A 25,863-nucleotide genomic window follows, 5' to 3' on the forward strand; every position below is an offset into this window, starting at 1 on the left:
TAAAAGCAAGGCGCCGAAGTAGGCAACATTTCAAAAAAAACCGAAGCCAAAAATCAATTTTGTTTAGATCTTCAATTTAATTTATCGAACAATTTGGTTTAGGCGAACGCTAAGCCAATCTCATCTTCCACACTCTACGAATCTGCTGTATAAAAATAGAAATAAAATAACGAAGAGGACCTTTTCACTCGTATTTAGAGAGTGTAAACCGATTTGACGCCCGAATTGATTTTGCACATTGCATCAGAATGGAGTTGGTACTGCAGATTATGAGACTGCAAATGCAGGAGCATCTTCAGCTTTTGGCCAATCTCGAGAATGGCCGACTCGTTGTTGCCATTGGCAGTCCAAACAGCTGCAAGAAAGGTATTTCATTAATTTAGGCTTAAATAGCATTTAAGGAGCTCACAAATCTTGTTGCTCTTGGCGCGAATGTTGATCACAGCGCCGCAGATTTCATCAGAGTGGTCAAAGGATTGCCCAACCATCATGAGGAGGATGTCCAGCCAAATCCGGTCCAGTTCCAACTTGGCACTTTTGCCCACATTGACCAGCCAGCGGCCTCCCTTGATGTTGGCCTCGTCCTCCCACATGGGTCTTATAGATAAAGGATAACTATTAGTCAGTTCAATGATTGTAAATCTCATCCTACTTAATGCCCTTCTTGAACATGTAGTAGTCGCATCCGATCTTCAGCTCCGATGGCGTCTTGATGGTATAGTACAAGCTCCAGAAGGTCTCCACACTATCGATCTGGGTGATCTCGTTCAGCATGTCCTTCCAGTGCTTGGAGCGATCGTTCTCCAAATACCACAAAGTCCACACATGCTCCAATGGATGCTTGTACTCCACTTCGTACAGCCCTTCATCAATTAGTTCCCCACTGTTGCCTTCTTGTGCGAAATTTTCCTGCTCCTGGTGATCCTGCAGAATGGCTGCCTGCTGATCCTTAAAGTCCCTGGACTGCCCTTCAAAAACATCCGATTCGAAACTCTGCAACTGTGCACTGGCCATCGAAGTGGTTTTTTCCTTTACAAATAGAGAACTTTAATTTATATGTTGACCTCAACGGTTGTGGTCTCGACGAATTTAGTAGCGATTCGAGTGGGACTTGCTTACGGATAACCAAAAATACTTTAGCACATTTTTCCAGGACCTAAACGAAACTTATCGAAAAGAGAGAAATCAAACAATGGCAGCCTTTTATTTGATGTTTAATAAACAGACTACTAGGCTTCTTTTTGTATAAATTACTTTTCATTTATTTATAAATACTGCAAAACTTAGGTCAAATGAAATTTACATGTTGTTAACATAGAAATGCGCGCTTGGTCCTTAAATGGTAACATAATCGATTACAAATTAAACACTCTTCAAAAGTGAGCAACTAAACACTAAGCGGAGGCACTAGAGAAAAAACGAAACTACGAAGCTACGGGGGAGTATACAAAACTTAAAAAAGGATTCGGATCTTTCTTCAAAATTATTTCCAGGAAAATGTTGAAAAAAATCATATTAAAGTATTTCTGATAGGATATCCAGCGATCTAGACCCACAAAACAGCGGCTGCATCTTCGTTTGATAAGGTGGAAAATCGCTGATAGCGATTCGCATTGCGATAGGTTTTCGAAGGCGACGGACTGGTGGAAATCTGGGCCTGGACCTGAACTTGAATTTGGGTTTGGGTTTGCAGCGGCAGGCCAACCATATTGAGGCCCGACTTTAGCGTGGAGTTCCTGCTGTCTGAGGACATGGACTGGCGTCTCTGGCTCTGGTTTTGGTTCATCAAGGTGGAACTCAAGGGCAGACCCACGTCGTGGAAGGAGCTAATCGAACTGAAACCACTCTCGTCTTCGGTGCTCGAACCGCTCTGCTTACCGCTGGTGGGCTTAGTGTTGCTATTACTGATGGCTGTGTTGCTGCTGGCGGTGGTTGTCGTATTGTTGTGGTTGCCGTTGCTCGGGGTCTCCTCATCCGTCTCCACTTTCGAGGAGGAGGAGGCCGTCGACGAGATGGTGGAATGCACGGAACTGTCGGTGGAGCTGCGCAGCGAAAGCCGCGAGTCCCTCATGTTGTTGGCCCGCAGGAAAATCAGTTCCGCATTGGATTTGGCGGCCGGCGACGGAGCCTCCAGTGTGGCATTCATGATGCTCGTGGAATTGTGCAATGGTGGTGTCAAGAGCGTCATCACCGAACTGGTTTTCCCCCCTTGCATAGCCGGTGATTTCCCGAGGGCAGCGACGCAATGGAGGCCAACGAGTGGCGCGGCTGCGTGAGATCCGGCTGCTGTTCCGAGGTGTGCAGCAGATTCCTGATGGTTCTGGCCAAGCGGAAGGCCTCCTGGTTCAGCTTCTCCTCGGAGGCCTCCGGAGAGGACAGACGCGCCTTGCAGCCGCCACTGCCTCCGGATTTCTTCGGCGAGCGACGCCTAATTCGGATAGAAAAATATAGTTATTATCATGTCTAGTAACCAATAAAGTATCATCATAGAACATTAACAATTTCTAAGGAAAGCAACCTGACTTGGTTGAAAAATTGGTTATAAAAAATAATAGCTTTCTTAAATTACTTTTTAAATTCCAGCAAAATATTTTATGAGTCAACATCAAGCGAAATAAAATTTGATAACTTAATTTAATGCTTTAATCTGCAGGTCATCAACCTTAATAAATTATCGTTTTGATTGAACGTCTCCCCTTACCAAGTGAAATCCTTGAAGGCATTGTAGCTTCCAGCTGGCGCAATCGTCTCATAATTATGCTCCTCATTCATGGCATGCATTGATTTATTCAGTATCAAATTGGTGCTGCTCCGGGCACGCAGATATGAAGCGGACCCGGCACTCGAGGCGTCATCATCTCGGGAATCGCTCTGCAGCGAGGTGTTGCCCACTCCGTGAACATGATGGAGACTCTTGGAGCGGGCGATCTGCTCGCCATTGCGATGGGTCTGCTGGAGTTGTTGCTGCAGCTGGTAGCGCTCGAAGAATCGGGCCACTTCCTCCATCACCGCTCGGTACATCTCGCAATTGGTTTCGGTCTGAAATGTAGGAAAAAAAAAAGATAAAGTAATAAATAGAACAAGGATTTTACAGAGAGAAAGGAGAATTAAGTGACTTTTAATTCCTATGAATTTATCTATTCTGTATATTGTATTTTATAATGAAGTTAGAACTAAATTAGAACTATTTTTGTGCCTTTAAAGATGAGTATCTTTCCTAAAAAAAAATTTAAAAAGCTTCTAGAGCTTGATTTCTGGTTTCCTACAATGTAATAAATATTCCTAGCAAACCCTAATCTTAATCTTTCTCTTTTTTTAAATACTGATTAATAGCTTAGATAAATCTAGGGTAAGCCTATAATAAATTGTTTTTCAATCGAGTCATCGTGCATTTTTCCCTGGAACTCGCATGGCTTTGCCCCAATGTGCCAGGTCATTGCTTTGACACTTTGGATATGCATTTGAACCGATGACTTTAATTTATTATTTATGTTAATTGTAAATGATTTTGCTTGGCAGCGAACATTTGTGGAGCAGCATCATCAGCCTATAAAAACTTTCACTTGATTTGTTATCTCGCCTCTCACTCTGCGCATTTCTCCAGCTCATTGTGCTGTGGGTCTGTGGGCCAGTCCAGCAGCATCTTTTGAGCCAAGTGGGGAATGTCGCTTTTCGGTTAACTTCTGTGAGCCAAATTGTCTAATTATCAAATGCCATTTCGGGTTTGCGGCGCCTGCCAATTTGGCAGAGACCTCAAAAAGGCGTTAAGATTGCCGATTGCCATCACCTGGCACACGCCCACCTCTCCAGCCATTTGAAAATTGGCCAAAAACGGGTGGATAGATATATATATATATATAAGAGTATATATATATGTATCGGCTGGTTTTTGGAGGGGGGTCTTCACACGATGCCAAAATAGTTGGGTGTCTGGCTGATTATGTAAGTGGCCGCTGCTGTTGTTGCTATTGCATTTTGCATTCGCTATTGCAACGCTTGGAAATTGTTGCTAATTTTTCATTGGACGTTTTTCCGTTTTCGGAGTTTTCCTACTGCGTGTTAGCAAGAGGTTTTCATTCGAATTACGAATTGTTTTCGTGTGTCTGAGATTTATTTGAAAATTATGTGGAAATTGTTTGCCGGTAAGTAACCGCCGCCGCTACTGCTGCTGCTGCTGCTGTATTTGATTTCGATTTTGTTATGGTTTGTTTAATTTCATTAATGCCCAAAGTGTTTCAGCCATTGTCGAGCAATTGGAGCTGAGAGGATTCAGATTCGCTTGGCTTGCCAGCCCAGCCAGCAGCTTCCCATTCGACGCGTTTCCTGGCTGCACCGGTTGGTTCAGTTGCGGATCTCCCTGGTGCATAAATTAAATGCGGTCTCCTCCCATCGACGTTACTCCTCAATCGATCAGTCAATCAATCAATCAATCTTTTCCCGCCAGGGCTACACCCACGCCTGCTCACTTTTTTGCTTTTCACTTATAATGGCTAAAAGTTTTCCGACGCGGTTTCCCTGCCTTCTAACCCAGTTCGCCCCGTTCGCCGCCAAACAAGAAACGGACCAAACACTGCAGAAATATTTATCTCTTCTTATTATTTTTTCTGGTTACTTTGTTTTCTTTTGCAATTTTCCAAGGCGGAGACCGGAGTCCGACCGCCGGCTTTCCAAGTCAACTTCATTGGGGCTCATTTAAAGCGCATTAAATCGAAATGAAAGCGTAAATATTTTCGCTCTTTCAGCGGCATCCGTTGGGTGATTATGCGTTGCATAGAATCGCTTCGAATTGAAAGTGTTCGGCGGGAGAAACTGACCAGGGAGATCTCCGATCTCAGCACATCGAGCACGTATGCTGAAGGTCATCTGGGGTTCGAGTTCAAAGTTGGATTCGGTCAATTGGGAGCGGAGTCGACTTAGTGCAGTGCTCTAGTTTTGTAATGAAAAAATCACAGATCTCAGGGGAAAACTAGTCTTGCAGCTAAGGAAAAGTAAGCTTCCAGTTTTATATTTATACCCCAAGTATTTCGTTAGTTTAAATCATTAAAATAAATTTGTCAATTTCCTAAACATTTAAATTGCCAATAAATGCAAATTCAAACAGCCTTATAGTTGAAAACAAATTTCTTCAGATAAGTTTTTACAACCTCTTGTAACCTCTTATACTTCCTATCTCAAACATCATCATACCTATAATTTGTAAATTCTTGGCAGCTACTTCAATCAACTTAATCTATGTGACTACCTCCTGAAATTCCTGTTCAAGATCACTCCTCAATGCCCAAGTCATTTCATTGATGGTTGGCTTATTATTACACACAATATAGATAGCAATCAGAATTGTTTGATTTAATCTAGCGCTTCTCACTATTACGGTGGAGTTTCAGAAGGCAGTAACCCGTCGGCTCCATTAGCAACCTTTTGTGAGGAAGTATAAAATTAATGCAGCAGCTGTTGGCCAAAGGAAATGGTCGAAAGACAATGAAAGACACGATGACCAAAGGCCAGAACAAAGCAGCATATAGAAGAGCCCGACCGACCACACTGCGAGTCTATAATTAAGCGTCAGAGAAGAATTCTGCCGCCTAATTGCGATGGGGCAAGGCAGTTTGCCCTAACTGGGGAGGAACTTTCGGAAAGGAAATGCCTCGATTGCTACACAGAAAACAAATTGTATAACAGGAAAAACGTATAATTAAAAAACATTCTATGTAAGACCTTTAAAAATTAATTTATAACCTTACATTGTTACATTGTAAATCTTCAAATTGTACAAAGTAGAACTATACAAAATATACACTACATAAATTATATTTAATTTGGATTTATATCCTTGTTAAGAGGTAATCTTTTTATATGTTTTTGTACCAGCATTATGGGTGAATATAATACAATACAAATTAACAAAGAATTTAAAAGAACGCAATCTTTGATCCCTTTCAAATATAACTTTAATTTCAGTGTAAAAGAACCTAGTCTAACGAGCGACTACGTCTGGTTACGGAATCATTCCCCACATCTCTTACATTTCCATTTCCATTCCGATTTGAGTAAATTAAGCGTGAGAACTATTTAAATAAAGAACGCCGGAGACAGGAAAACAGGTTGATCCAAGGAGGGCAACATAAGTCGGTAGCCAAAGCAGATCGAGATTGAGATGGGGTTATGGTGTGGGGTTGTTGGATTGCTGGATTGTTGGATTGTTGGGCTGACTTGGCACTTAACATAGTTTCCTCCGTTCGAGAACACAAATCACAAGTCACGTTTGTGTCTTGAGTCTTTTGTTTGGTTGCGGATTTCTTGGATTGGATCTTGGCCTGCCTTTCGCCGGCTCATTTACTCACCTGTTTCAATTGCCAATGCAAGGTATCCACCTGATTCTGCAATATGACAGCCTCGACATTTAGTTGATGTTGCTGTTGCTGCTGCTGCTGATGGTGGTGCTGTTGCTGCTGTTGTTGTTGTTGTTGTTGATGCTGGTGGTGGTGGTGGTGCAACTGCTGTGGCAAGTCGTAGATGTGGTGGCTGGGTGCGGCCAATATATTGGCATCCTGCAAATGTTGTCACAAATAAATACGTATATGGATAAGTTTAAAGAAAAATGCCAGAAAAATGCGCGTTAAATTAGCTGAGCAAAAACGAAAATTGCGATTTGAAAAATGTTGTCAAAGTGTTGGACAACCACCCAGTGGCTGGTTCGCATTTAATGCGAAATCACGCACGAAAACCACCAAAAGCGGAAAGGCTCATTTGAGCAGCTTTAACACTCGCCACCAGCCAAAGTTGTACAATTAATTAGAGAAAATTATTTATACAATACCTGCCTCCTTTGTGTTTATTTTGTACACACTGCCTGCCACTAAATTTCTGGTATACTTAACATTTTCCACATTTATTAAGGCTTTGGATGCGAGGTAGCTGGTCAAGCGCACAACCCGTTTGACTCAGGCCAACCATGTTTTCATATAACTTTGGTTTTATTTTCGCCTATTTTTTATGTTCACGGTTTTCTTTTTCTTTTATAACATCATTTTTTCAAAGACTTTGACCCACAACTCGAAGAAATAAATGGAGAAAAAATAAAGAAGTATATTACAAAAAAAAAGAGGGAAGAACTATAAATTATGGTATACAGAATAAAAAATACTCTTCTCATACATTTTTTAAAATATTTATTAAGTACTAAATAAAAAAAACCCTTTCGAAATTAATTTGTACACTTAATTTCCCATTGATTAAATAAGGTAACAAAGGAAATAGGAAAAAACCGAAAAAGACAATTACACTTGAAGTTGCTACATAAATCACTTGATGTCTGACCTCCACGATTCGGACCAACTAATGATGTAATCGCTTTTAGCCCACTTTCCACGCCCACGCTCACGCCCAGTGCCCAAAAGACAAATTACCGAAAAGGCATAGTTGAAAAAAAATTATGAATTTTCATCAAATTGGATTGCAAATGTTTGTTTTCGTTGTTGTTGCCACCACGTAAATTACCATTTGCGGTTTTCCAGACTACCACGCCCACACCCGGTCTTGCCGCCTCCCCTCCCCTTCCATCGCTGCAGCGAAAACCAAAAATGTGGTCAACTCAAAACTCAATTTGGTGCAATTTTACGCTTGTTAATTAATGCATTTGCAGCTTTTTTTTCGTTGCCGGTTCGTTTTTTGAATTTGATTTATTGATTGTAGGCAAACGGACTAAACAAGATTTGGCGGGGAGATGAAAAGGTTTTGTTGCCCCAAAAGCCGAAATAGGAAATGAATAATTGTTTATAAACAGCTTTAAGAGTGCGCTTTAAAAATGTGCACGCTATTTATTCAAAATATAATACCTATAATTAAGGCCGGACGAACATGGCCCATATCATTGTAGCCCATTTCTTTTGTATCCTATTCATTAAAAACCATTTTCCCGGAATGCAAATGTTAAAAGAGGAACCATAATTGAAGCAGTAAAATATTTCCTCTTTACCCAAAAACCAATTTAGCCGCCTTACTAATCCAAAAACTCTGCCCATGAAAAATACAACATATTCCCATATTCCCATTTATCCATTCAGATATCTGCCACCTAATATGCATATGGGAATATTCCCAGAAATCGGCCACTTCTTCTTCCTCCTTTTCAATGCCGGAATTCCTTATCAATTATTTTTAATGAATTTTCATTAGTTTTTAATTAAAAATATCTGTGTACGAGCAAAACAGGTTAATTACCATGGCAATCTAAACGGAAAAGCAATTACGTAGGATGATAATGCATACAAAAATCCACTTCTCAAGTAATCAGTCCTCAACTTAGGCTCCAGAATTTCGCAGACGTAATTGGATTCTTGTGAAGTAATCTCCCACATTCTCGGCTCGAACTAATTTGCATGAGGTGGAGTTCAGAACCCAAGCAATCTAATTAAAATGCGCGTTACAATTCGCAAGCAAACAACAAGAAGGTGTAAAAGAAATAGTCAAGAACCTGAGGGCTGGGAAAAAAAGCACATATACATATAGTGTATATAGTGAGAGGAAGGCTAGATAACCCCATTCCAGAGCCGAGACTTTGGCATCTAAAACTTTTCTGCTTTCTTCTTTGGCAACAAACAAAATGTCAATTGCAAATGCAATTGCATGTCTCCAGTTAAAGAATCTTGCACATTTACATTCACAACTACTTATTTAAATTTGTACGTTAAGGATGTAGAGCTGGGAAACACATTTACTCTGAGCATTATTACAATAGAGGTCATAAAAGTAGAATACTATATGCACTTAACCCAATATTTTTAAGTGTTGTATGTTATGTGATTTTTGTATATCATTATTCTTGGATTCCAAGACAAATATTAAATTAAAACTTGCTTATTCTTTTAGGATATTATTTATATATTATTTCGAAAGGCACTGTATTGTAGGATGGGGTCACACTTCCCACCCTTTGACCCCGAGGAGCTCATCAATGTGCTATTTATATGTAATGAAATAAAGCCGCCGCAACGAGCAGAAGAAATCTGCATTTCAAATAGGCAGCAGCGGCAAAAGCAGCAAACAATTGCATGCTCCAGTAATCCGGAATCGGAGGGGATTTTTGGGGACAGGAGGGGGCTGGCAACAAGTGTGCTAAAAGGGTTTCCACACTCGAGAGAGATGGCGATAGTAATTCCGAAAGAGAGAGGGAGAGAGGGGATGGCCAATTCCCAGGCTTCGCCATGAAACTTGGCTCGTCGTCTCCATTACCAACTCGATGTCGTTGTTATTTAAATTGTTGTTGCTGTGCGGCTAAAACCGATGCTGATGCAGCAGCCGCATGTTGAAGGGGGCGGAGCGGTGCATGTGTGGGTGTGGCAAATGGGGGAAAAGGGTCAAATAGCAGTTCACGCTCCGCTGACGAGATCCCCACAATCTCGAAACGATCTGACTCGGTTTATTTGGCCTGCCATGTCGATCACAATAACGTATCCGACTAAATAACTAAGCCCATTTGGCCACAATGAGGCTGCATCAATTAAAGTGTTGCAACAGGAAGTGCGAAATGAGAGGGTTTCATATGACGAGGCAGGAAGGCGCACAGGAAAATAACTAGAACAAGGAAACACTAAAATACTATAATTAACTTTTATAGATGTAAATTTTATAATGGAATTTAAATTCAAGCTATTTTACATGATTATTTAAATTCATTCAGGGAGTTCAAAGCTTTTCACATTTTTCAAACAAACTTCAAATCCAAGGAGCGAAAAAGGCTGCCCAAAAACCATGCACAAATTACAAAACCCCAACTAATTGCCAAATAATGTTATTCATCCGCAGACCAAAACTCTGACTAATTCGATTAAGGGCTTAAGATTTTGCATTATTTTCCTTTTTAGCCATGCTTGGCACACTTTCGGCTTTAAGTTCAGCTTCCCCTTTGTATAGCTTTCAAGGCAAACAGACAGAAAGTGCAAAGAAAAGGAAAATGTAAAGAAAAATGCGCTTGAAAATATTATGCCATTACAATGGGATGAAGCCGTAATGAGTGGGTGGAAGTTTGTGGGGGAGAAGGTCTTTAAATTGCATAGATTTGCTCAGCAATTTGCAGGCTGTTGCATCTGGAATCCAACTCGGGATTTCGCTCCATCACAAGCTATATGGATAATTGTCATTATGGTAATGCCTAAAGATCTGCATTTGGCACGACTTTCTCACATGACAAATCCAAAGCAAACACAAAACAATGACAAACTTGAATTGTCTTTTGCTGTTTGCTTTGGCAATCCAAAAGATTCGCTGATTGCTGTTTATTATTACGCTGACTTTTGCCAAGGAATTTCTGCGCATTTTTGTTTCTTTTCCGTTTTCATTTTCATTTTGTCATTTGCACGGAAATTGGGTTAATTTCAAAACAACATTTTAGTGGATGCCGACTTCCTCGCACTCGCACTCTCAGTCGAACATTTGAATGTTGCGTGACGTGTGCCCTCAGCTGGAACTGTTTTCGATCAAAAAAGCCAGCTACCAAGTTGCCAATGATTGGTCTGAAGATGGAGACGTGGATATCTGTCAACGGGTTTGACCTTCATTAGGCCCAAGCTTGGCTGATTACCTGCAATGTGTCAGTCGTCTCTATCACAGCCCATCTCCCCCTTACACTAGCAAAAAAAAAAAACAGAAAAATATGATTGTTGTAAAGCTACCTACCTATAAGATAAAATACTTCTCTTAAATCCTGTTAAATAAAAAATATGCAGGACATAAAAAGATTTCATAAAATCTCTTCAGGTTGCTTGCAGAGATTCCAACTTTTATTTTAACCAACAATAAAAATACACAATGAAAGCGAAATTTTCAACAGTGCACAGGTGTAGTCTCTTCCCGGTTTCAAAAGGTATAAAAGTATTCCAACTATTCCCCGCCAATTGCATTGACAGTGAACCACAATCAACAATCGGCGACAGTCGGCTGGCTGACTGACTTGGCTTTTGTTTGTTTGTTGTGTAAGCTGATTTGGTTTAACCGATTCGCGGCGGGCGCGGGGTGGCTAAATGTGTTTTAAATGGCCCTCTAATGGGGCTCGAACGCAGCCCTTTGTTGTGTGTTTCCTCATTGTCTCTCTGGGCACAGAATCCCCACCTCCTGATTTTACCATTTTCGATCTTCCCCCATTGTGTGTGGGCGTTGGCCGACACGCCCCTTTTGTCGGTCGCCGTTTACGCATAATCTATTTCAATTGTCTGACCTCCCAATGTTTCTTTTTGGGCCAGTCAGTGTCAGTTTCTATACTAGGCAGCCTATAAATTAAAATCCAGTGAAAACTAATTGAATTATATTATATTTTCATTGAACATATTTTAGATTATTTTTGGCAATATTTATCGAGTTTATTTAAATTGATTTATTTGTGTCCAAATTTGATAAACTGACGGCAGAAATTGCATAGCAGTGAATGGGCTATAATCTGAGTAGATAATATAGGAAAATAATAAACTAGATTTATGAAAGTGTAATGAATTTAAAACAAGCATTATTGACTCTGCAAATAACAAAGATAAAAGGAAATTATTATGATTGATAGTAAGCACTTTATAGAACGCAAAAAGTTTATCCAACTGTCAGAGGCAGAAATACATATTTGTTAAGTTTGTTCATTTGTCAATCTGTCAATCCAAAGTTCTGTCCATCTGCTTGTTACTCCTGTCTGTCAATCCGAACTGTGAGTATATCCCTGCAGTACCAACAACCTTGTTCGTTAAACTCCGCAAGTTTGGCCCGTAACTTTTTCAGACAATCTGTCCATATTTACCGGAGTCCGTTTCCCAACCGCTGGTTGTTTGTCTTTCCACCTGCCGTGTCAATGTTAAATGAACAAACTTGGGCTAAAGAGATATCCAGGTTAAAACGGCGCAGTCTCAGTAATTAAAGTGGTAAATGTTTAATTATTTGCGTTAATTTTCGTTATTATATATTATATTATTTGGCAGTTACATAACATCTTTACTCGGCATTCATTCAACCTCATCTCTTTATGTTTATCTTGTTTTTAGTTTATTTTATATCACTTTTTGTCAATCAATGCTCGATTCAAGTTTTGGCAGCTATTGTTGTAATTTTAACCTCTTGAGGTATTTTCTTTCCTCAATTCAAAAACTATTTCAATTGGCTTGCGGCAAAAAATTGCAGTCGAGTTTTCAGAATTCGAGAGGTTGGGCTTTTTTTTTTTTTTTTTTTGCGAATTCGATTCGCTCCCTAAGGCCAACACTTGAGAAATGTTTTTCGAGAGTTTCTCTCACAGTTTCTTTCCATTTTTTTCGCATCGAGAATGTTTTCTTGCAAATCACGCAAATGGATTGATTACGCCCCTTCGCAATTCGATTAAACTCGCTGTCCGTGAGCAACTTTCCGTTCTAATGAAGCCAAAAAATTAGCCCCAGAGAACTCAATTGAATTAATAGAGAATTCTCGATTGCCTCGTGGCTCTGGAGTCTTTTCTTCACGCCTGAGATTTGGCCAGGTTCGAACTGCCTGCTGACGTTTGATGCTTGCCCGTTCGAATTGGGTACACGAAATTAAATTTTCCGATTTGATTGAGTGCGAAAACGTTTTTCCAGTCGGGCTTCGTCCAACTCTTTTTCACAGGGAGTTGTATCTGCTCACCTCTCACCGTGGGCCGAAGACTTGTTTTCTTACTCCGTATATATATATTTTTAAGTATTATTCCATAAAGCCATTGGCCTTCGGTGACCAGGTAAAGGTGGTAAAAACAACAGAGGAAAAGGCGGAGGGGCAAAACGGAAATGCAAAGCGACAGGCGAAGTGCGCAAAGAGCGGAACTGGAAAATTGTGTTTGCCTATTGACGGATGGTTTGGGCCAGGCCCGAACCGAACAGAATGTTCCTATCCATCTACCTGTTCCATCAGATGGGAGGACTGGGGTAGGTAATTGTGTTCTCTTCCTCATTTAAGTTTGCCCTCCACTCAGGAGTCGTGTTACCACGAGTCTTGGCCATAACTATTGCGAAACTTGCCGGCACTTAAAGTTTTTAATTTCACTTTTTATTAGAAAGAGATTTTCTTTCGACACTTTTAATTGCTGCACGTTATAAACTTTAAAGCGTTTTTCTTACTGCTGACTTGACTTAAAAATCAATTACGTGCAAACGCGAGATAAGTTTTATTTAAAGTTCTTATTTAAAAATTGATGTTTCTGATGAACCAGTTACCATAAATTAATTTTAATTATCTTTAGCCTTTCATTTTGGTTACCTATGTGTTAGTTAAACGCTTTAAAATCTTAGGTTTTTCTTTTTCTTGTACATTTCCACCTTGTGATAAGATTATTTCGAATGGATTTAGGAACTTAAAGGATTTTCAGGACCTTTTACTCTACCTGCTTTTTCTGTAGCATTTTCGCGCTCCAGTAGCTCTTATTTTTATTGGCTTCCTTCGCCTGCTCTTAGCTTTACTTTGTGGAGCTTTGTGTTTTCATCAATTTAATTCACTCAGCGGCGTGAATTCACAGTTAAACGCATTTGCACGACCGCTCCTTATGTTGTAGGCTCAAGAAGACCCCCCCAATCCCCCTGAAATGCCTTCCTTTTATTGGCCACTTCAGCTGGCACGTTCTTTTTAATTTTCTGATAACTACAAATAGGTTCGACACTCGTGCAGCAAATTTTACCGCTGCTTACGGAATATGGTGGGTTTTCGAGGGGGTTTCGGGGGGTTTTGGGGGGTCTAAGGGAGTCTAAGGGGACTAAGGTCTGAACACCCGCTGCATACATGATGAGCCGAACGGAGGTTTCAGCACGATTTTTGTTCTTGTCTTCGTCTTCGATTCTGGCGTAATTTTTTTCCCTGCCCGAATAATGATTTTATTTATGCCCCGCTTGTGGCTGCCTCATAATTCAGTGTGTGTGTGCGCGCGGGGCAACATCAATTTTCGGTCTGCTCTATATGTCTGGATGAACTGCTTGCAAGCTCCTCTAAAATGCAATTTAATTTTGAACACTTCGGTGGGTAAACTCCACAGCTGTAGAGCCGCCACAGCTCCACTCATTCTTTCTCTTATTTCCACTGTTTGCCGAGCTAATGTCAAGGATTTTTTCAAACCAAGTTGCCTTTAAGGCCACTCGGATTGCCAGTGGGTGGCTAAAATGGGAGGGTGGTGCTGGCAGTTGAGGCACTTTAGTAGCCCAACACGCTTCGAGTGTTTACGATTTAGTTTTATGATATTTCTCTCTGGCTTTTATTTTGTTTTTTTTTTGTTTCTTTTTTTTTTTTTTGCATAATTTTCAACTTGCGCTTAAAGTTTCAGTTCACGTCTTCGGGCGACCGCAGCGAACTTCAACATTTTTACATTATTTATCAAGCACGCGATTCCATGTGAGCATCTCAACCAATTCATTACGTATATATTTCTTTTTTATGTCTTTCGGCAAACTCTTTTTCGGTTTTTTTTTTTTTTGTTTGGCAGAATTCACTTTTAGTGTGCGGCTTTTTGGCAAGAGGTTCAACGAACTGTACACAAAAGTAAATCAAAGTTCATGATGAGGTGAGAAAAGCCATTTCAAAGTAATTTAAGCCAAGTGGAACTTATTCATTCTATTGTTACGCTTTAGAATGGGCTTATAATATTATTCCGGAAAAGTCGATCGAGGACAATATATATTAGTATTCTAAAAATTGTTTGCAACATTTGAATGTTTCATCTGTTAAAACTTAAATGTTAAAATCGTACCATTAAAACTCTCTCCTAAGCCAAGAAAGCATCACGTTATCTCCACATATCTCGGCTAAATCCCATGTAAATGTAATTTAAAGTCGTGAAAATCCAATCAACCCAAGATCACCCCAAGATCTAATAAACGCTGGATCTCTCTGCAATTATAGATCAACTGTTTTGCCACTGCGAACACACCTTACATAAATGGCCAGCACTCCCTAATCCACTGCCAAACGCTGATTGTCCAACCAAAAAGGTAAGGTATAAAAAAAATAGCTGAGGAAATCCAAGAAATATTATGCGCAAAAGAGCCGGCAAGAAAAGCGTAAAGCGAAAATTACATAATAATTCTTTTTTATGTGTCTGTCCATTCGTTTGGCTTAGCCGACTTGCAAAATATATTTTTAAAGTGTGTTTTTCTTTTTTTTTTTTTTTTTTTTTTTTAAAGCAACTTCATTGCTCCGTCCCTGTCTAACACTATGTGTCCGTCTCTTTTGGACGGCTTTTTTATGCTTGAAAAATTGGGACAGCAATTTGCACGCTCTCGACAGCAACAACAAAAAGCATTTCGAATATGTTTTTTTGATTCTAACGGAAGTCGGGTGATGTTGGCATTTGTTGTTGGTGGTACTTTTGGCCATTTTTGAGGCTTGGACGCCGCTGATGACCTATGCTAATTGGCTAATTGCGTTTAATTGCCTCTTAACATATATTCAGCTGGTAGCCGGGAATTCGTTTGTTAATTATAATATTTTTCAATTTACTTTAATGTGTCCAGAGTGAGCTGGCTCATTAGCGTTTTAATTTTGGCCAGCCAACAAGCCAGCGGCGGGAAAAATGTTTATGAAAATTTAAATCAGAACCAGAGGACAGGAAGTGAGTTGCAGAGTCGTTGGCCGGAAATTAATGTGGAAAATAGTCTTGGGTAAACGTTTACAAAATTTAATTAAGTATAAGAGTAGATAACTTTGTAAAAAACATAGTCTTTAAATATTTATCCATTATATACATGCATATTTTATGAAGCAAACAATAATATTTCAAGGCCCAAAGTTCCACAGATTTCCATTTCGAATACACCAAATTGCGCACTTAAATTGCAAGCATGGACATTTTTTATTTGCTCACATAAAACGCCCCCAAAGTATAAATAACCAACTTTAGTTTACTATTTCATTTATTTATTTACTTTGCCATAAACTCCTGTTGAATTGCAACCCGAACTAGAACTTTAAATGGCCCCAGAGAAAGTCTGGCCATAAACGAGACACTCGTCGCTTGCCGCTCAATTCATGAGATACTTTTCAGCCAGAGCTGGCGAGAAGATACAGATACACAGAAACAGTAGCGGCAATTAAAATATTGTGCATGGCAAACTGTAAACCAAGAGATTTATGAGCCACCAAAAGGGACTGAAACTGAAAATGGCTGTGCGAAATAGACAGAGTAATGCAAAACTAAATTTAAAGAGCTCCTTCCCTTCCGCCCAGCCAGCCAGCGAATGCGTGTAATTTATGTCGCAGCCAAAAAGATAAATTCCGGGCCAAAGTGGGGAAATAGAGCTATAAATGTAGCTGGTAGCTGGCGAAATGTGATACGGAATGATTAATTTGATAGGCCCTGGAGCAGTGCGCAAAAACCAGCATCCAACTGAGCTCTGTGTTTTGCTTATTAGTTTGCGTATCTCGTGGCAGCCAACGAGGTCTGCTCCTCCTCGTGTTGCTGCTCTGTTGCTGGCTGGTGTTGCCGATTTTGTTGCTGCTCGGACTAGTGCAACACGTTGCATGTCAATGGCCATAATTAAGCATGCGAAAACGAAGCAAATGAAAACAATGCGGGCAGACCACACAAACCCCTTATACGCCTCTTTACAGACGAAAAAAACACTGTACTTAAGTTTATTAGTTACTATTCTAATCTTTTTAATTGCATTAAAAGAATGTTAGCTACATTTATATTCTTTCTTGTATTTAAATTAACTTAAAAACTGAATAAAACTATGTTAATGTTAAACAAAAGTATTTAACTTATTTGTTTGCTAGAAATATGTGACAAGAGCTACAATGCTTATTCAGGAAATAAATAACTAACAAAATTCTTCAAGTGGCTATAAAACAAATATTCTGTGTACTTTTGCCTTAAATATTCTTTAAAATATTTATAAGGAAGAAAAACTGTACTTTTGCCTTAAATATTCTTTAAAATATTTATAAGAAAGAAAAACTTTCAAGTGCATCTAGTTTCTATCTCAATTTCTTCCATTTCTGCTCCGCGCTCGCCGGTTTTCCATGCATTTTGGTGGCAGCTCTGTTGGCCATTTTCATTAATGGTCTGGCTGCATTGTGGGGCGCAGTTGCCACCCCTTTTGCCCCACCGGCCGCACCCCTTGCGGTCCCCTATCCCCATTCCATTGTCTTGATGGTTGCATTGTTTTGGCTGCATTTTGATTTGAGCTACAGCATCCACAGATATGCCTTCGCTTTTCCTCCGCTTTTCCACCGCATTTTCCCTCCTCGACACCCCGGGGGCTATCATTATTTCAGTGTTCATTGCTCGCTCTCTTTCTATTTGCGCCATTCTTTCTCCCTCTGTTGCATTCTGTTGTGTTTATGCAGCCAAAGAATTTGCAACCTCGAGTCGGAATCTTTTTCCTCTGTCACTCGGGGCATCATTTCCATGGACCGCCGCCCACCGCCCACAGCCCCCAGTCCGCCCACTCAGCCAAATGCCACCCCCTATTATTGCCCCGTGACCTTTATAAGCTGCGCTGTTGACCTTATTTGTTGTAGCTACTTTTTGGGCCCTGCTTTAAATGAAGCCGAAACTGAACAGCCTAAGCCCTGAAATTAGTTTCGAGTATTTGCCAAATAGAAGGTTGAGGGATTTTCTCGAGGGTAAAAACAACATAATCGTAACTGCAAAGAGCCATGTAAGAAATTTAATTTATTCCGCTTTGCTGCCTTTTGCTTTTCCCATTCGAAAACCAATTTTTCACACGCTGTCTTAAGCTTAAACCCCCCAGAAGAACTCAACCCTTTTCAACGAAATTTCACATTTTCCCACAAAAGTCTTTCTTTGCTGACCCCTTTTCTTCTCTTTTTCAGCTTGTTTAAAATACGTTTTAATCTAAACGCTGTTAATTTAGTTGTTACGCTTCAGACGCGACCAAACAAAAAATCAAAATCTAGATAAAATCATCATTTTTATACAGAAATGTTATATGGGCAAAAAAGAAAAAGAGTTTCACCAAAAAAAGAAAAGGAAAATGCACTGGGGAAAAAGAGGGGGAATTCCTGCTTCGATTGCGTCTGCAACTTGACATGTGTATGCTACATGTGATGGGAGAATTCAACAAATGAAGACAAAGAGCAAAACAACGAGAAGAAGCGGCAATTGTTGCTGTTGTCGAGGCTAGAATTTATTATTTCCGCCAGCTTAAAACTCCCCTTTTTTTCTGTTCGAAAAGTTGACAAGCAGGCGGAAAGGTAAGAGGGGAAAGCAGGGGGGGCATTCAACAGGTACGCATGCGCAACGTTGTACGTCATGTGCAACAGTAAAACTACGGTAACAGGGACGGTTGTTTTACTGAAAACACTATTCTGCACTTGAAAGCCTATAGCTTTTTTAATTTTAGTCTGATTTTGGATTGGCATACCTCAAAATGATTGTGAAGTAGTTCTCTAAAGACCTGCATCATTAGTTGGCCTAAACCCAGCACTTGAAAGCCCATAGCTCTTCTTGATGATGTCAGATTCTGGATTGGAATTATTTAATGTGATGATTTTCTCTAAAAATCTGCACTAATGATGATTTGTTTTGATTCTTGGGTTGATTTTCTTGGCATTCTATTTTCGAGAAATATATTTTAGTCATTATATAGTTTTAAGGATAAGAAGTTATATATAATAAAATTTGCAGGAGAAATAATCACTTCCACTGAGATCTACATACTTTTGAAGTTTTTTAAAACAATTTTATTTTTAAGTTGCTCTTATTGTAGAACTTCGAGTTAAAGAAGTCGGACTGTACTTGTGTAGATCGCTGGGGGTGGTTGCTGAAGGGGAACGCTTCCAAACGCAGCGAAACGCGTTCACTGCGGGTCCAGCGTTTTTTCTTCGTGGATGTTTTACTTTAATTTCGGTTTACCTTGTTGTTGCTATTGTTGTAGTTTTGTTATCGGCGCAATTCCGCCTTTTGAAATTTGCTGCTCTGCTGAGCGTTTTTTTTCTCGTTTTTGTTGTTTTGGGGCCGATTTCGTTGTTATTGTTTTACACTTGATGAACTCACCATGAGCCACCGCTAAAAATGCAGAAAAGCAGACGGAAAAGGAGAGAACTTGTCTCTCCGACTTTTATTATATAGTGTAGTCATGGTCTGGCAGATCCACGCTAACACACTTTGTTTTTTTTAACCAGTTTGCGCCAAGTGTAATAGGAATTCTTGGAGCTAACGCATTATTGTTGATATCCTCATTTTGTTTAAATCATTTAAGGGGTTATATCCAGTTGCGAGGCCAAAAAAATGAGCTTTTTTGAAAATTATTTTTGGAGAGGCTATTTATTGTATGTATACGTGTTATATATGAAAAGATAGGTACTTTTTTCTAGTTTTAGAATACATTAAAAAAAAAATTTTTTTTTGGACTCGGTCGGTCCTGTAGAGGATCTCCCGAGGGTCCACTTAAAAAAAGGGTTTTGCGGTGAGGAAAATATCTCCGGTCCAAATGATCAGAAATACAAAAAACCAGAAGGATTACGTAAAGAATAGACAAATGCTGGTAATGAGACTTGGGATTTTCAAAATTTTGATTTTTGACAAAATGGCGGCTTGCCAAACATAAAACTTTGTTTTTGGCACAAAAAAATTCAACTTTGAAGTGGCTAAAAAAATCGAAATTTTTGTCGGAGCCAAAATTCCAAGTCTCATTACCTGAAAAAAATATCTAAGAAGAGAATGTGAAAGTTTCAAGTCAATCGGTCAAGCCGTCCCTGAAAAATTTTCCTCACCGACTTTGAAGACATAGTTTCGAGAAAAACGCATTTAAAGTTTTGGCTACTAGTTGAACTACATGGGAGACGTCTTTACAAATACACTGATTACTCCAATACTATTTACCGGAATACTTTGAAATTTTCAGATAATCTTCTTAGATATATATACATTCAAAATAGGCAAAAAAAAAATTTCGATTTTTTCAAAATCGCAACTGCATATAACCCCTTAAAGTGCCTATCCAGCCATTTTATTCTTATTTACTTTTGCTAGAAGTAAACGTACAATCGAAAAAAATATTCTCACCTAAACAACTTTAAACAAATTAATTTAATGACTTTGTTTACCATGAGTTGCGGAAAAATGCCAAAAAGAAATTATGGAAATGTGGGCGCATGCCAAATAAATCTGAAATAATGTTTCCAGGAACAATTTATATGCACGTTTGATTAATTGAGTTAATAAAAAAACAATTAAATGTTGTGCGGTAGGAACGTGCCTCTTTAAATTTCAATTTGTTGGAGGGCCCTGATGGTATCCCCTTCTCCAAAATATTCCCTGTTTTCTTCATCAGTTTTGTGGCTACAAATTCAAAGTACTTGGAAATGGCTCTCGTATATGAAGCAATTTTTCAATTACCAAAGCTAATTGTACTTTACTTTGCTATTTTTCCTCGCACTTTCGAGGTTTTTAAGTGATTGCCCAAACGCAAATAAAACTTGACCAAATATAAAAGTGGAAAAGCAAACTTGGCTTAAACCAGTCCTAGGCGAACCCAAACTATTTCAATGTGTCAATCCGAAAGCGAAGAAAGGAGAGGGGAAAAGCCGGCGAGATGACCAAATATTATGGCCAAATAGTTTCCGGCTTGGGAAAATGCCTAATGAGACTGCGGCGATGAAAGACGATTTCACGATCAAGCCAAAATGCAAAATGCCCCGGACCAGCTCACTCTGGCAGTCAGTCAGTCAATCAGTTAATCAGTCAGTCAATCAAGAGTCTTGCCAAATGGAAATACTTGGCCAAGTTGAGATTTAAGCCACAGAGAGCTGGGTCCCGGCCAAATTGGAATGCCAATGCAGACACGAAGCTCCTTTTAAAATATTTCCCAAATTGTCTTGACAGTTGCGATTGTTACGGTTATTCAATCTCGAAAAAGAAACAGAAACAGAAACAGAAAAAGAAAGAAAAGAAATTGTTATGATTTCTTCAGCATCGCTTCTTCGCCTTTATGCATTTCATTCATTGCACATAGCCGGCTGCATGAATAAAACATTCAAGCCAAGTTAACCCATTTCTGCATTTATCTTCTCTTCTGTGCGTCCTTCTTTTTTTTTTTTTTTTTTTTTTTTTTTTTGGCCGTTTTTCCATGCAATTTTCGCACGAGTTGGCCTGGCTATAAATAAATATCACACTTGTCGAGGAAATTCTCTCTCTGTCTTCCTTCGCTCACGATTTATGTGGGAGCTGCTAACCCGGGGAAATCGGGGCTTTTGGGGACTGGTGGGGCAATCAACTCCCTGATGCGTTGTGTGGCCAGCGCCAAATGCACCAAATCAACAGACACATTCATTTTCCTTCTTTTTCCGGACACACGATTTTTTTTTGTGTAATGGAGGTCCATCAGTCCTAGCACAAAAGTTACCAGGTATTGTTATTTGTATCTGTCTTAAGTTAAGTGGATTTAATTTTTTCTTCTTACGTTTCTTGGCTACATTTGTAAAATTAAAAGTAATTTAGTGTTATGTAGATATCCTATTAAATTTTTATTTATAAAGAAACTTACTAAAGTGAATGTTTTTTTCAGATTTATGGAAGGTTGAGTATATATTTATTTTGAAGGGTACTAAATATGTCCACCTAACCAATTTAATTTTTTCTTCGTGCTTCAATATTTCTATGCAATCCTTTTTTTTTGCTCTTTGCGTAATACAACCTGGGGCAAAGTGGCGTCTGCACTTCTGCAACGCCCCCTCACCACTTGTACCCCCTTTTTGCCCCAACACATTGGCGTTTGACGATTGACGAGCAGATGGAATGAAATGGTGGCCGAATGGCCGAGAGCACTCTTTCCATATCCCCCATAGATCCCCATGTGAAGAAACTTCGGGCGATGATGCGGTGATGAGGCGAGGGATTTCCAACGAAGTGATATACGAAATTTGGTGTTTCTTTTTTCGCCTTCGCCAAAGGGAAATGTATAAAGCTGCAGATTTATATGGATATTATTTTAAATGGGAACATGTGAGAAGAAATTTGCATTAATTTAAAGAGTTTATGGTGAGCCAATGAACTCTATAACAGATGCGTTTCAGCGGAGAACTTCGTATAAGGAAATTCTTAGCGGAGCAGCTTTACTTATTTGGTCTTTATGAAAAGTTGACCTGTACAAATCTTTTTCGCTTAAATCTTTATTTACTCAAGCTATTTTGTGCTGAACATGGATTTTTTGTGGCCCCGATTTATTATTTTAAAACTAGATCAGCTTTTCTCCTCTTTACTTTATTGAAAATTATTGTCATATTTTCCTCACTCATTTTATACGCTTCTCCTCAATCTTGACTTGGGGCTTGATATACGATCCCTTATTATGCTCTGAAATTACCTTCAATTACCCTAAACGTCAATTAGCCAAAGAAAAAAAGACTGTGTAATACTCCTACTTTGGTCATGGTCTTATAACTGACATAATAAAGACATTTAAGCGATATGACAATCTTTAGGCTAAACGCACCGAATGACAGGAGATAATGATGTATGTACAGTCGAAAATCAAGGTTAGGAAATACGAAACTGTTGGTAATTAGTAAAATTCAATTCAAACAGTTGACATGCAAAAAATACAATTGTCAAAATATACAACAAAAAAACAATTACCTAGGTTTTAAAGGTGTTTAACGACCATTCACAATTATTTTAACTTTGAAAAACTATTGTTGATGTAAAGTTAAGTTGAAAGTTATTTAATGACTGTTAGAGCTTATACTTTATTTAATAGTTATTTACCGTAACTTGACTTAACTTCGGTGGGCTAATGCCAGATGGATTGGGTAATATCCCCCGTAAGGTCAACGTTGTTTGACTTCTATTCACGCCTGCCACCGATGGCCATTGTAGTTGGTAAGTCAGCTGTCAACGAATGCGGTTTGTTGCTTTTTTCGTATTTCACCGCTAGCCAATTGAAAGTGAAAACCCGATGCAATGAACTCTCCTCCGCGGGAGGATGGAACTGTGGAGCATGCAACTCCTACACCACAAGCTGCAAGTTGTAGTCAATAGGGAAAGCAGCAGCAGCAGCAGCTGCGTTAGAAAAATTCAAATTATGCGACAACGGAGCCATTCAAGTGTGGCCAAGAGGCCGCAACAACAAAACCGGCAACAATATCAAGTGACAATCATAAAGAAAAAAAAAAAGAAAGAAAGACAGTAATAAAAATAAAATAAAAATAATAAGCTTTGTTGCTACTTTTTCTCATTACGTTTTATCGGCAGCTATTAAAGCCGCAAAATCTTGGCGACATTTCGTAATGAGGCTTGGAAAAGGGGACTTAGGCCGTATCGAATTGCCAGTAGTTGTAGTTTTGCATGCCCGAGACAAAAGGCCATAAACTTGTTGATTGTCTGTTGCCATGGCTGCCAATTTCAAAACGAAAATCGCATATATACTCGTATCTAGCTCCCCCATTGGCCAGGGAAATTGCCACCCAAAAACCCAATCATTAATTCACCGGATGACCTTTACACGCAGTCGCTTTTTCGACCGCCCTTAATGAACGCTCTAGGCCCGAAAAACATAAACATATAAGGAGCCGAGCCAACACACAATAATTCTATGGCTAATTACAGTTTAGGCCAAGACCTTGCTGGCATTTTCTTTAAACAAAAGTTTTGCTTTCGATGTTTACGCTTGAGTTTTCAGCGGAATCGGTGGGTGATTATGGAATATTTGCTTGAGAACGAATCGAGGAAATATTGTGATTGTTCGATAAGGTCAAAGTTTGAGGGTGGTGATGGCCGATGACGGCAGAGACCTCCAAATCAAAGGAATGGAAATGGAGGTAGGAAAGTCTAATTTAAGGGTATAGGAAATGAAAAGGAATTTGAAATAACTACGTAGTATCGAAACAATTAAGGAAAACTTTTGAATTTGCGGAAACGGAATTGTTTGTTTGGAATAAAAAGTTTGTGTTCACTGGTACCACACAAATCTAACTATCTAAATGTTGTGTTTGAGAAGAAAGGGTCGTTTCTTATTCAGAAAAATTCAAAAAATTGTTTACCCCTGTTTGCGATATTATTTTTATGAAATAAAGTTTAGCACATTTAACAAATAAATTTCATTTGCAAAACTTTATGTATGACAAACTTTAAATTGAGGTTTCTCCAATGTAACTTTCAATTCCACTTGATGTCCACTGCTGAACTCGTTGAAGCACTTAATAAATATTACAAACTCCCCACCTCCACCCACTTACATATAGCCAACTCTCCCCCTTATCACCCTTATCAATGCCAAATGAGGTTTGCTCTCCAATCTCAACCCACACACGACCTGCCAACGATTCGAGCACTTTTCGCACATAAATCAAGTTGACCTTAAAAAATCAGCGAAACCAAAAAAACTTTGTCATAACATGGCCAGCAACAACAACTGCGAGAAGCCAAAGGAGGCGAAGAGTCTTTGGGGTGAAGACAGGCAGTGGTTAAGGGGAGGGGGAGGCTGTCAAGGCTACGTGACAAACAACACGGTGACATAAATATCCAGTTGCTCCAAAAAGGAAACTAAACTTTTTTCCTTTTTTTGCCAAGGCAACATAACAAAGTGCAAGGAGATGGGCATGTGGAGCAGAGTGAGAGGAGAAACGGAGACAAGTAACGAAAGCATAAAGCGATACAGTGGGCACTTTAAAATAAAAGCATCCCTTTGAAAATGCATATTAGGCTCCACTTTTAAAATTAAATTAGAATTTATTAAGATGGATTTAAAAATGAATGAACCTAATAAAAAAATGGTCACATAAAAAAAGCATTTTTCACTGTTCTCTATTTTTTCCATATAAATATAAAATTCTTGGAAGAGTTTTAGAGTAGTGTTCACTGTACTAACCTGCTGCTGTGTTGGTGGCTGCTGATGTGTCGGTTGCATTGGCCAGACGAGATTGAGATTCCTGGCGGATTGTGTCGGTGGTTGCGGATGCTGCGGGGTGTGTGGCGGGTGCGGCGGGGGGTGGTTGGGCGGCGGAGGGGAGAGCAGCTGATTAGCGGCGCCAAAGTGTATCATGTTGGCGGTGTGACGCCGTGCTGGAAGAGCAGGGGGCGGGGTTGCACACGGAGAGTGGGAATCCTGTTCGCTGTCTCTCTCTAGCGATTCCTGATTCTCCAGTTGCTGTTGTGGCTGTTGTTGTTGTTGTTGTTTGGCCTCGTTTGTTTGCGGTTTCTTGGGCAATGTCAAGGCGTTGTTGTTATTGTTGTTGTTGTTGTTCAGCGAAAGCGAACGCGCAAAAGAACTTTTGAAATAGCGACACGGCATCTGGAAATCAAAGTCAAGATCCGTTGTCTGCTGCATATTTGTTGTGATTTTCTGCATTTCTATCGCCGAATCGGGATTTTCGTATTTATATTTTTATTTCTTGTGTAGTACCCCTCTGTGTTTCTCTAGTATCTTTTACGGTCTGTTTTAAACTGGCATTGTTGATGTTTTCCACCTTTTGTGTTTTTCCTTTTGGGCTAGTGCATTTTTTCACGCACTCATAAGCTCACTTTCACACACTCACACATAAATCAATTGGTTTTTGACACTCGAGCGAATTTTTCCAATACAATTTAATAGAAATTCATTGGTAATCAATTTAAATTGTTTGCGATTTATTTGCGCGCGCGTACCACAAGCTAAATTCACAAGAAGCAGCAACAGTTTTTTCTGCGTCCGAAACGTTGAGCTTTTTTCCGGAGAATGAGCTCTGGTGGAACGGCTCCTCTAAAGCTCTCGATCGACTACAAAATGTCACTAAAAAATACCAAAAAAAAAATGTTTGCTCTGCTAAAAAAGTTGGTTAGGGCCTCGGATTGTTTTTCGTGAGGAGAGACGCAACCATGGCAACAAAATAACACTCTGAGTCTACAGAGGGCTTCACTATATTGCACAGTGATCGTTTTAATTCAACATAAAAGTATGC

The 25,863-nt window shown here is 39.5% G+C and overlaps 2 protein-coding genes across 3 annotated transcripts; both read right to left on the reverse strand.

Moving 5' to 3' along the window:
• Nucleotides 1-57: 57 nt before the first annotated feature.
• Nucleotides 58-1,217, reverse strand: LOC108096301 (eukaryotic translation initiation factor 4E1). Of its 2 annotated transcripts, XM_017197780.2 has the most exons (4): nucleotides 1,120-1,217; nucleotides 653-1,029; nucleotides 410-597; nucleotides 58-355 (listed from the first exon to the last, which is right to left on the reverse strand). In XM_017197780.2, exons 2-4 carry the CDS (start codon nucleotides 1,012-1,014, stop codon nucleotides 195-197), a joined length of 711 nt encoding a protein of 236 aa, XP_017053269.1. In that variant the 5' UTR covers nucleotides 1,015-1,029; nucleotides 1,120-1,217; the 3' UTR covers nucleotides 58-194. The 2 variants fall into 2 exon arrangements, with proteins under 2 accessions (XP_017053269.1, XP_017053270.1); XM_017197781.2 differs by having other exon boundaries at nucleotides 653-1,188.
• Nucleotides 1,218-1,244: 27 nt separating this feature from the next.
• Nucleotides 1,245-25,627, reverse strand: LOC108096300 (transcription factor mef2A). Its single transcript, XM_017197779.2, is given in 5 exon segments — nucleotides 1,245-2,206; nucleotides 2,209-2,428; nucleotides 2,702-3,039; nucleotides 6,342-6,548; nucleotides 24,795-25,627. Coding segments are annotated over 5 exon segments (1,905 nt in total). The 5' UTR covers nucleotides 25,275-25,627; the 3' UTR covers nucleotides 1,245-1,546.
• Between the last annotated feature and the right edge of the window lie 236 nt (nucleotides 25,628-25,863).

The sequence above is a fragment of the Drosophila ficusphila genome, unplaced genomic scaffold, assembly GCF_018152265.1.
Source record: "Drosophila ficusphila isolate 14025-0441.05 unplaced genomic scaffold, ASM1815226v1 contig_106, whole genome shotgun sequence".
Classification (NCBI taxonomy): Eukaryota; Metazoa; Arthropoda; class Insecta; order Diptera; family Drosophilidae; genus Drosophila; species Drosophila ficusphila.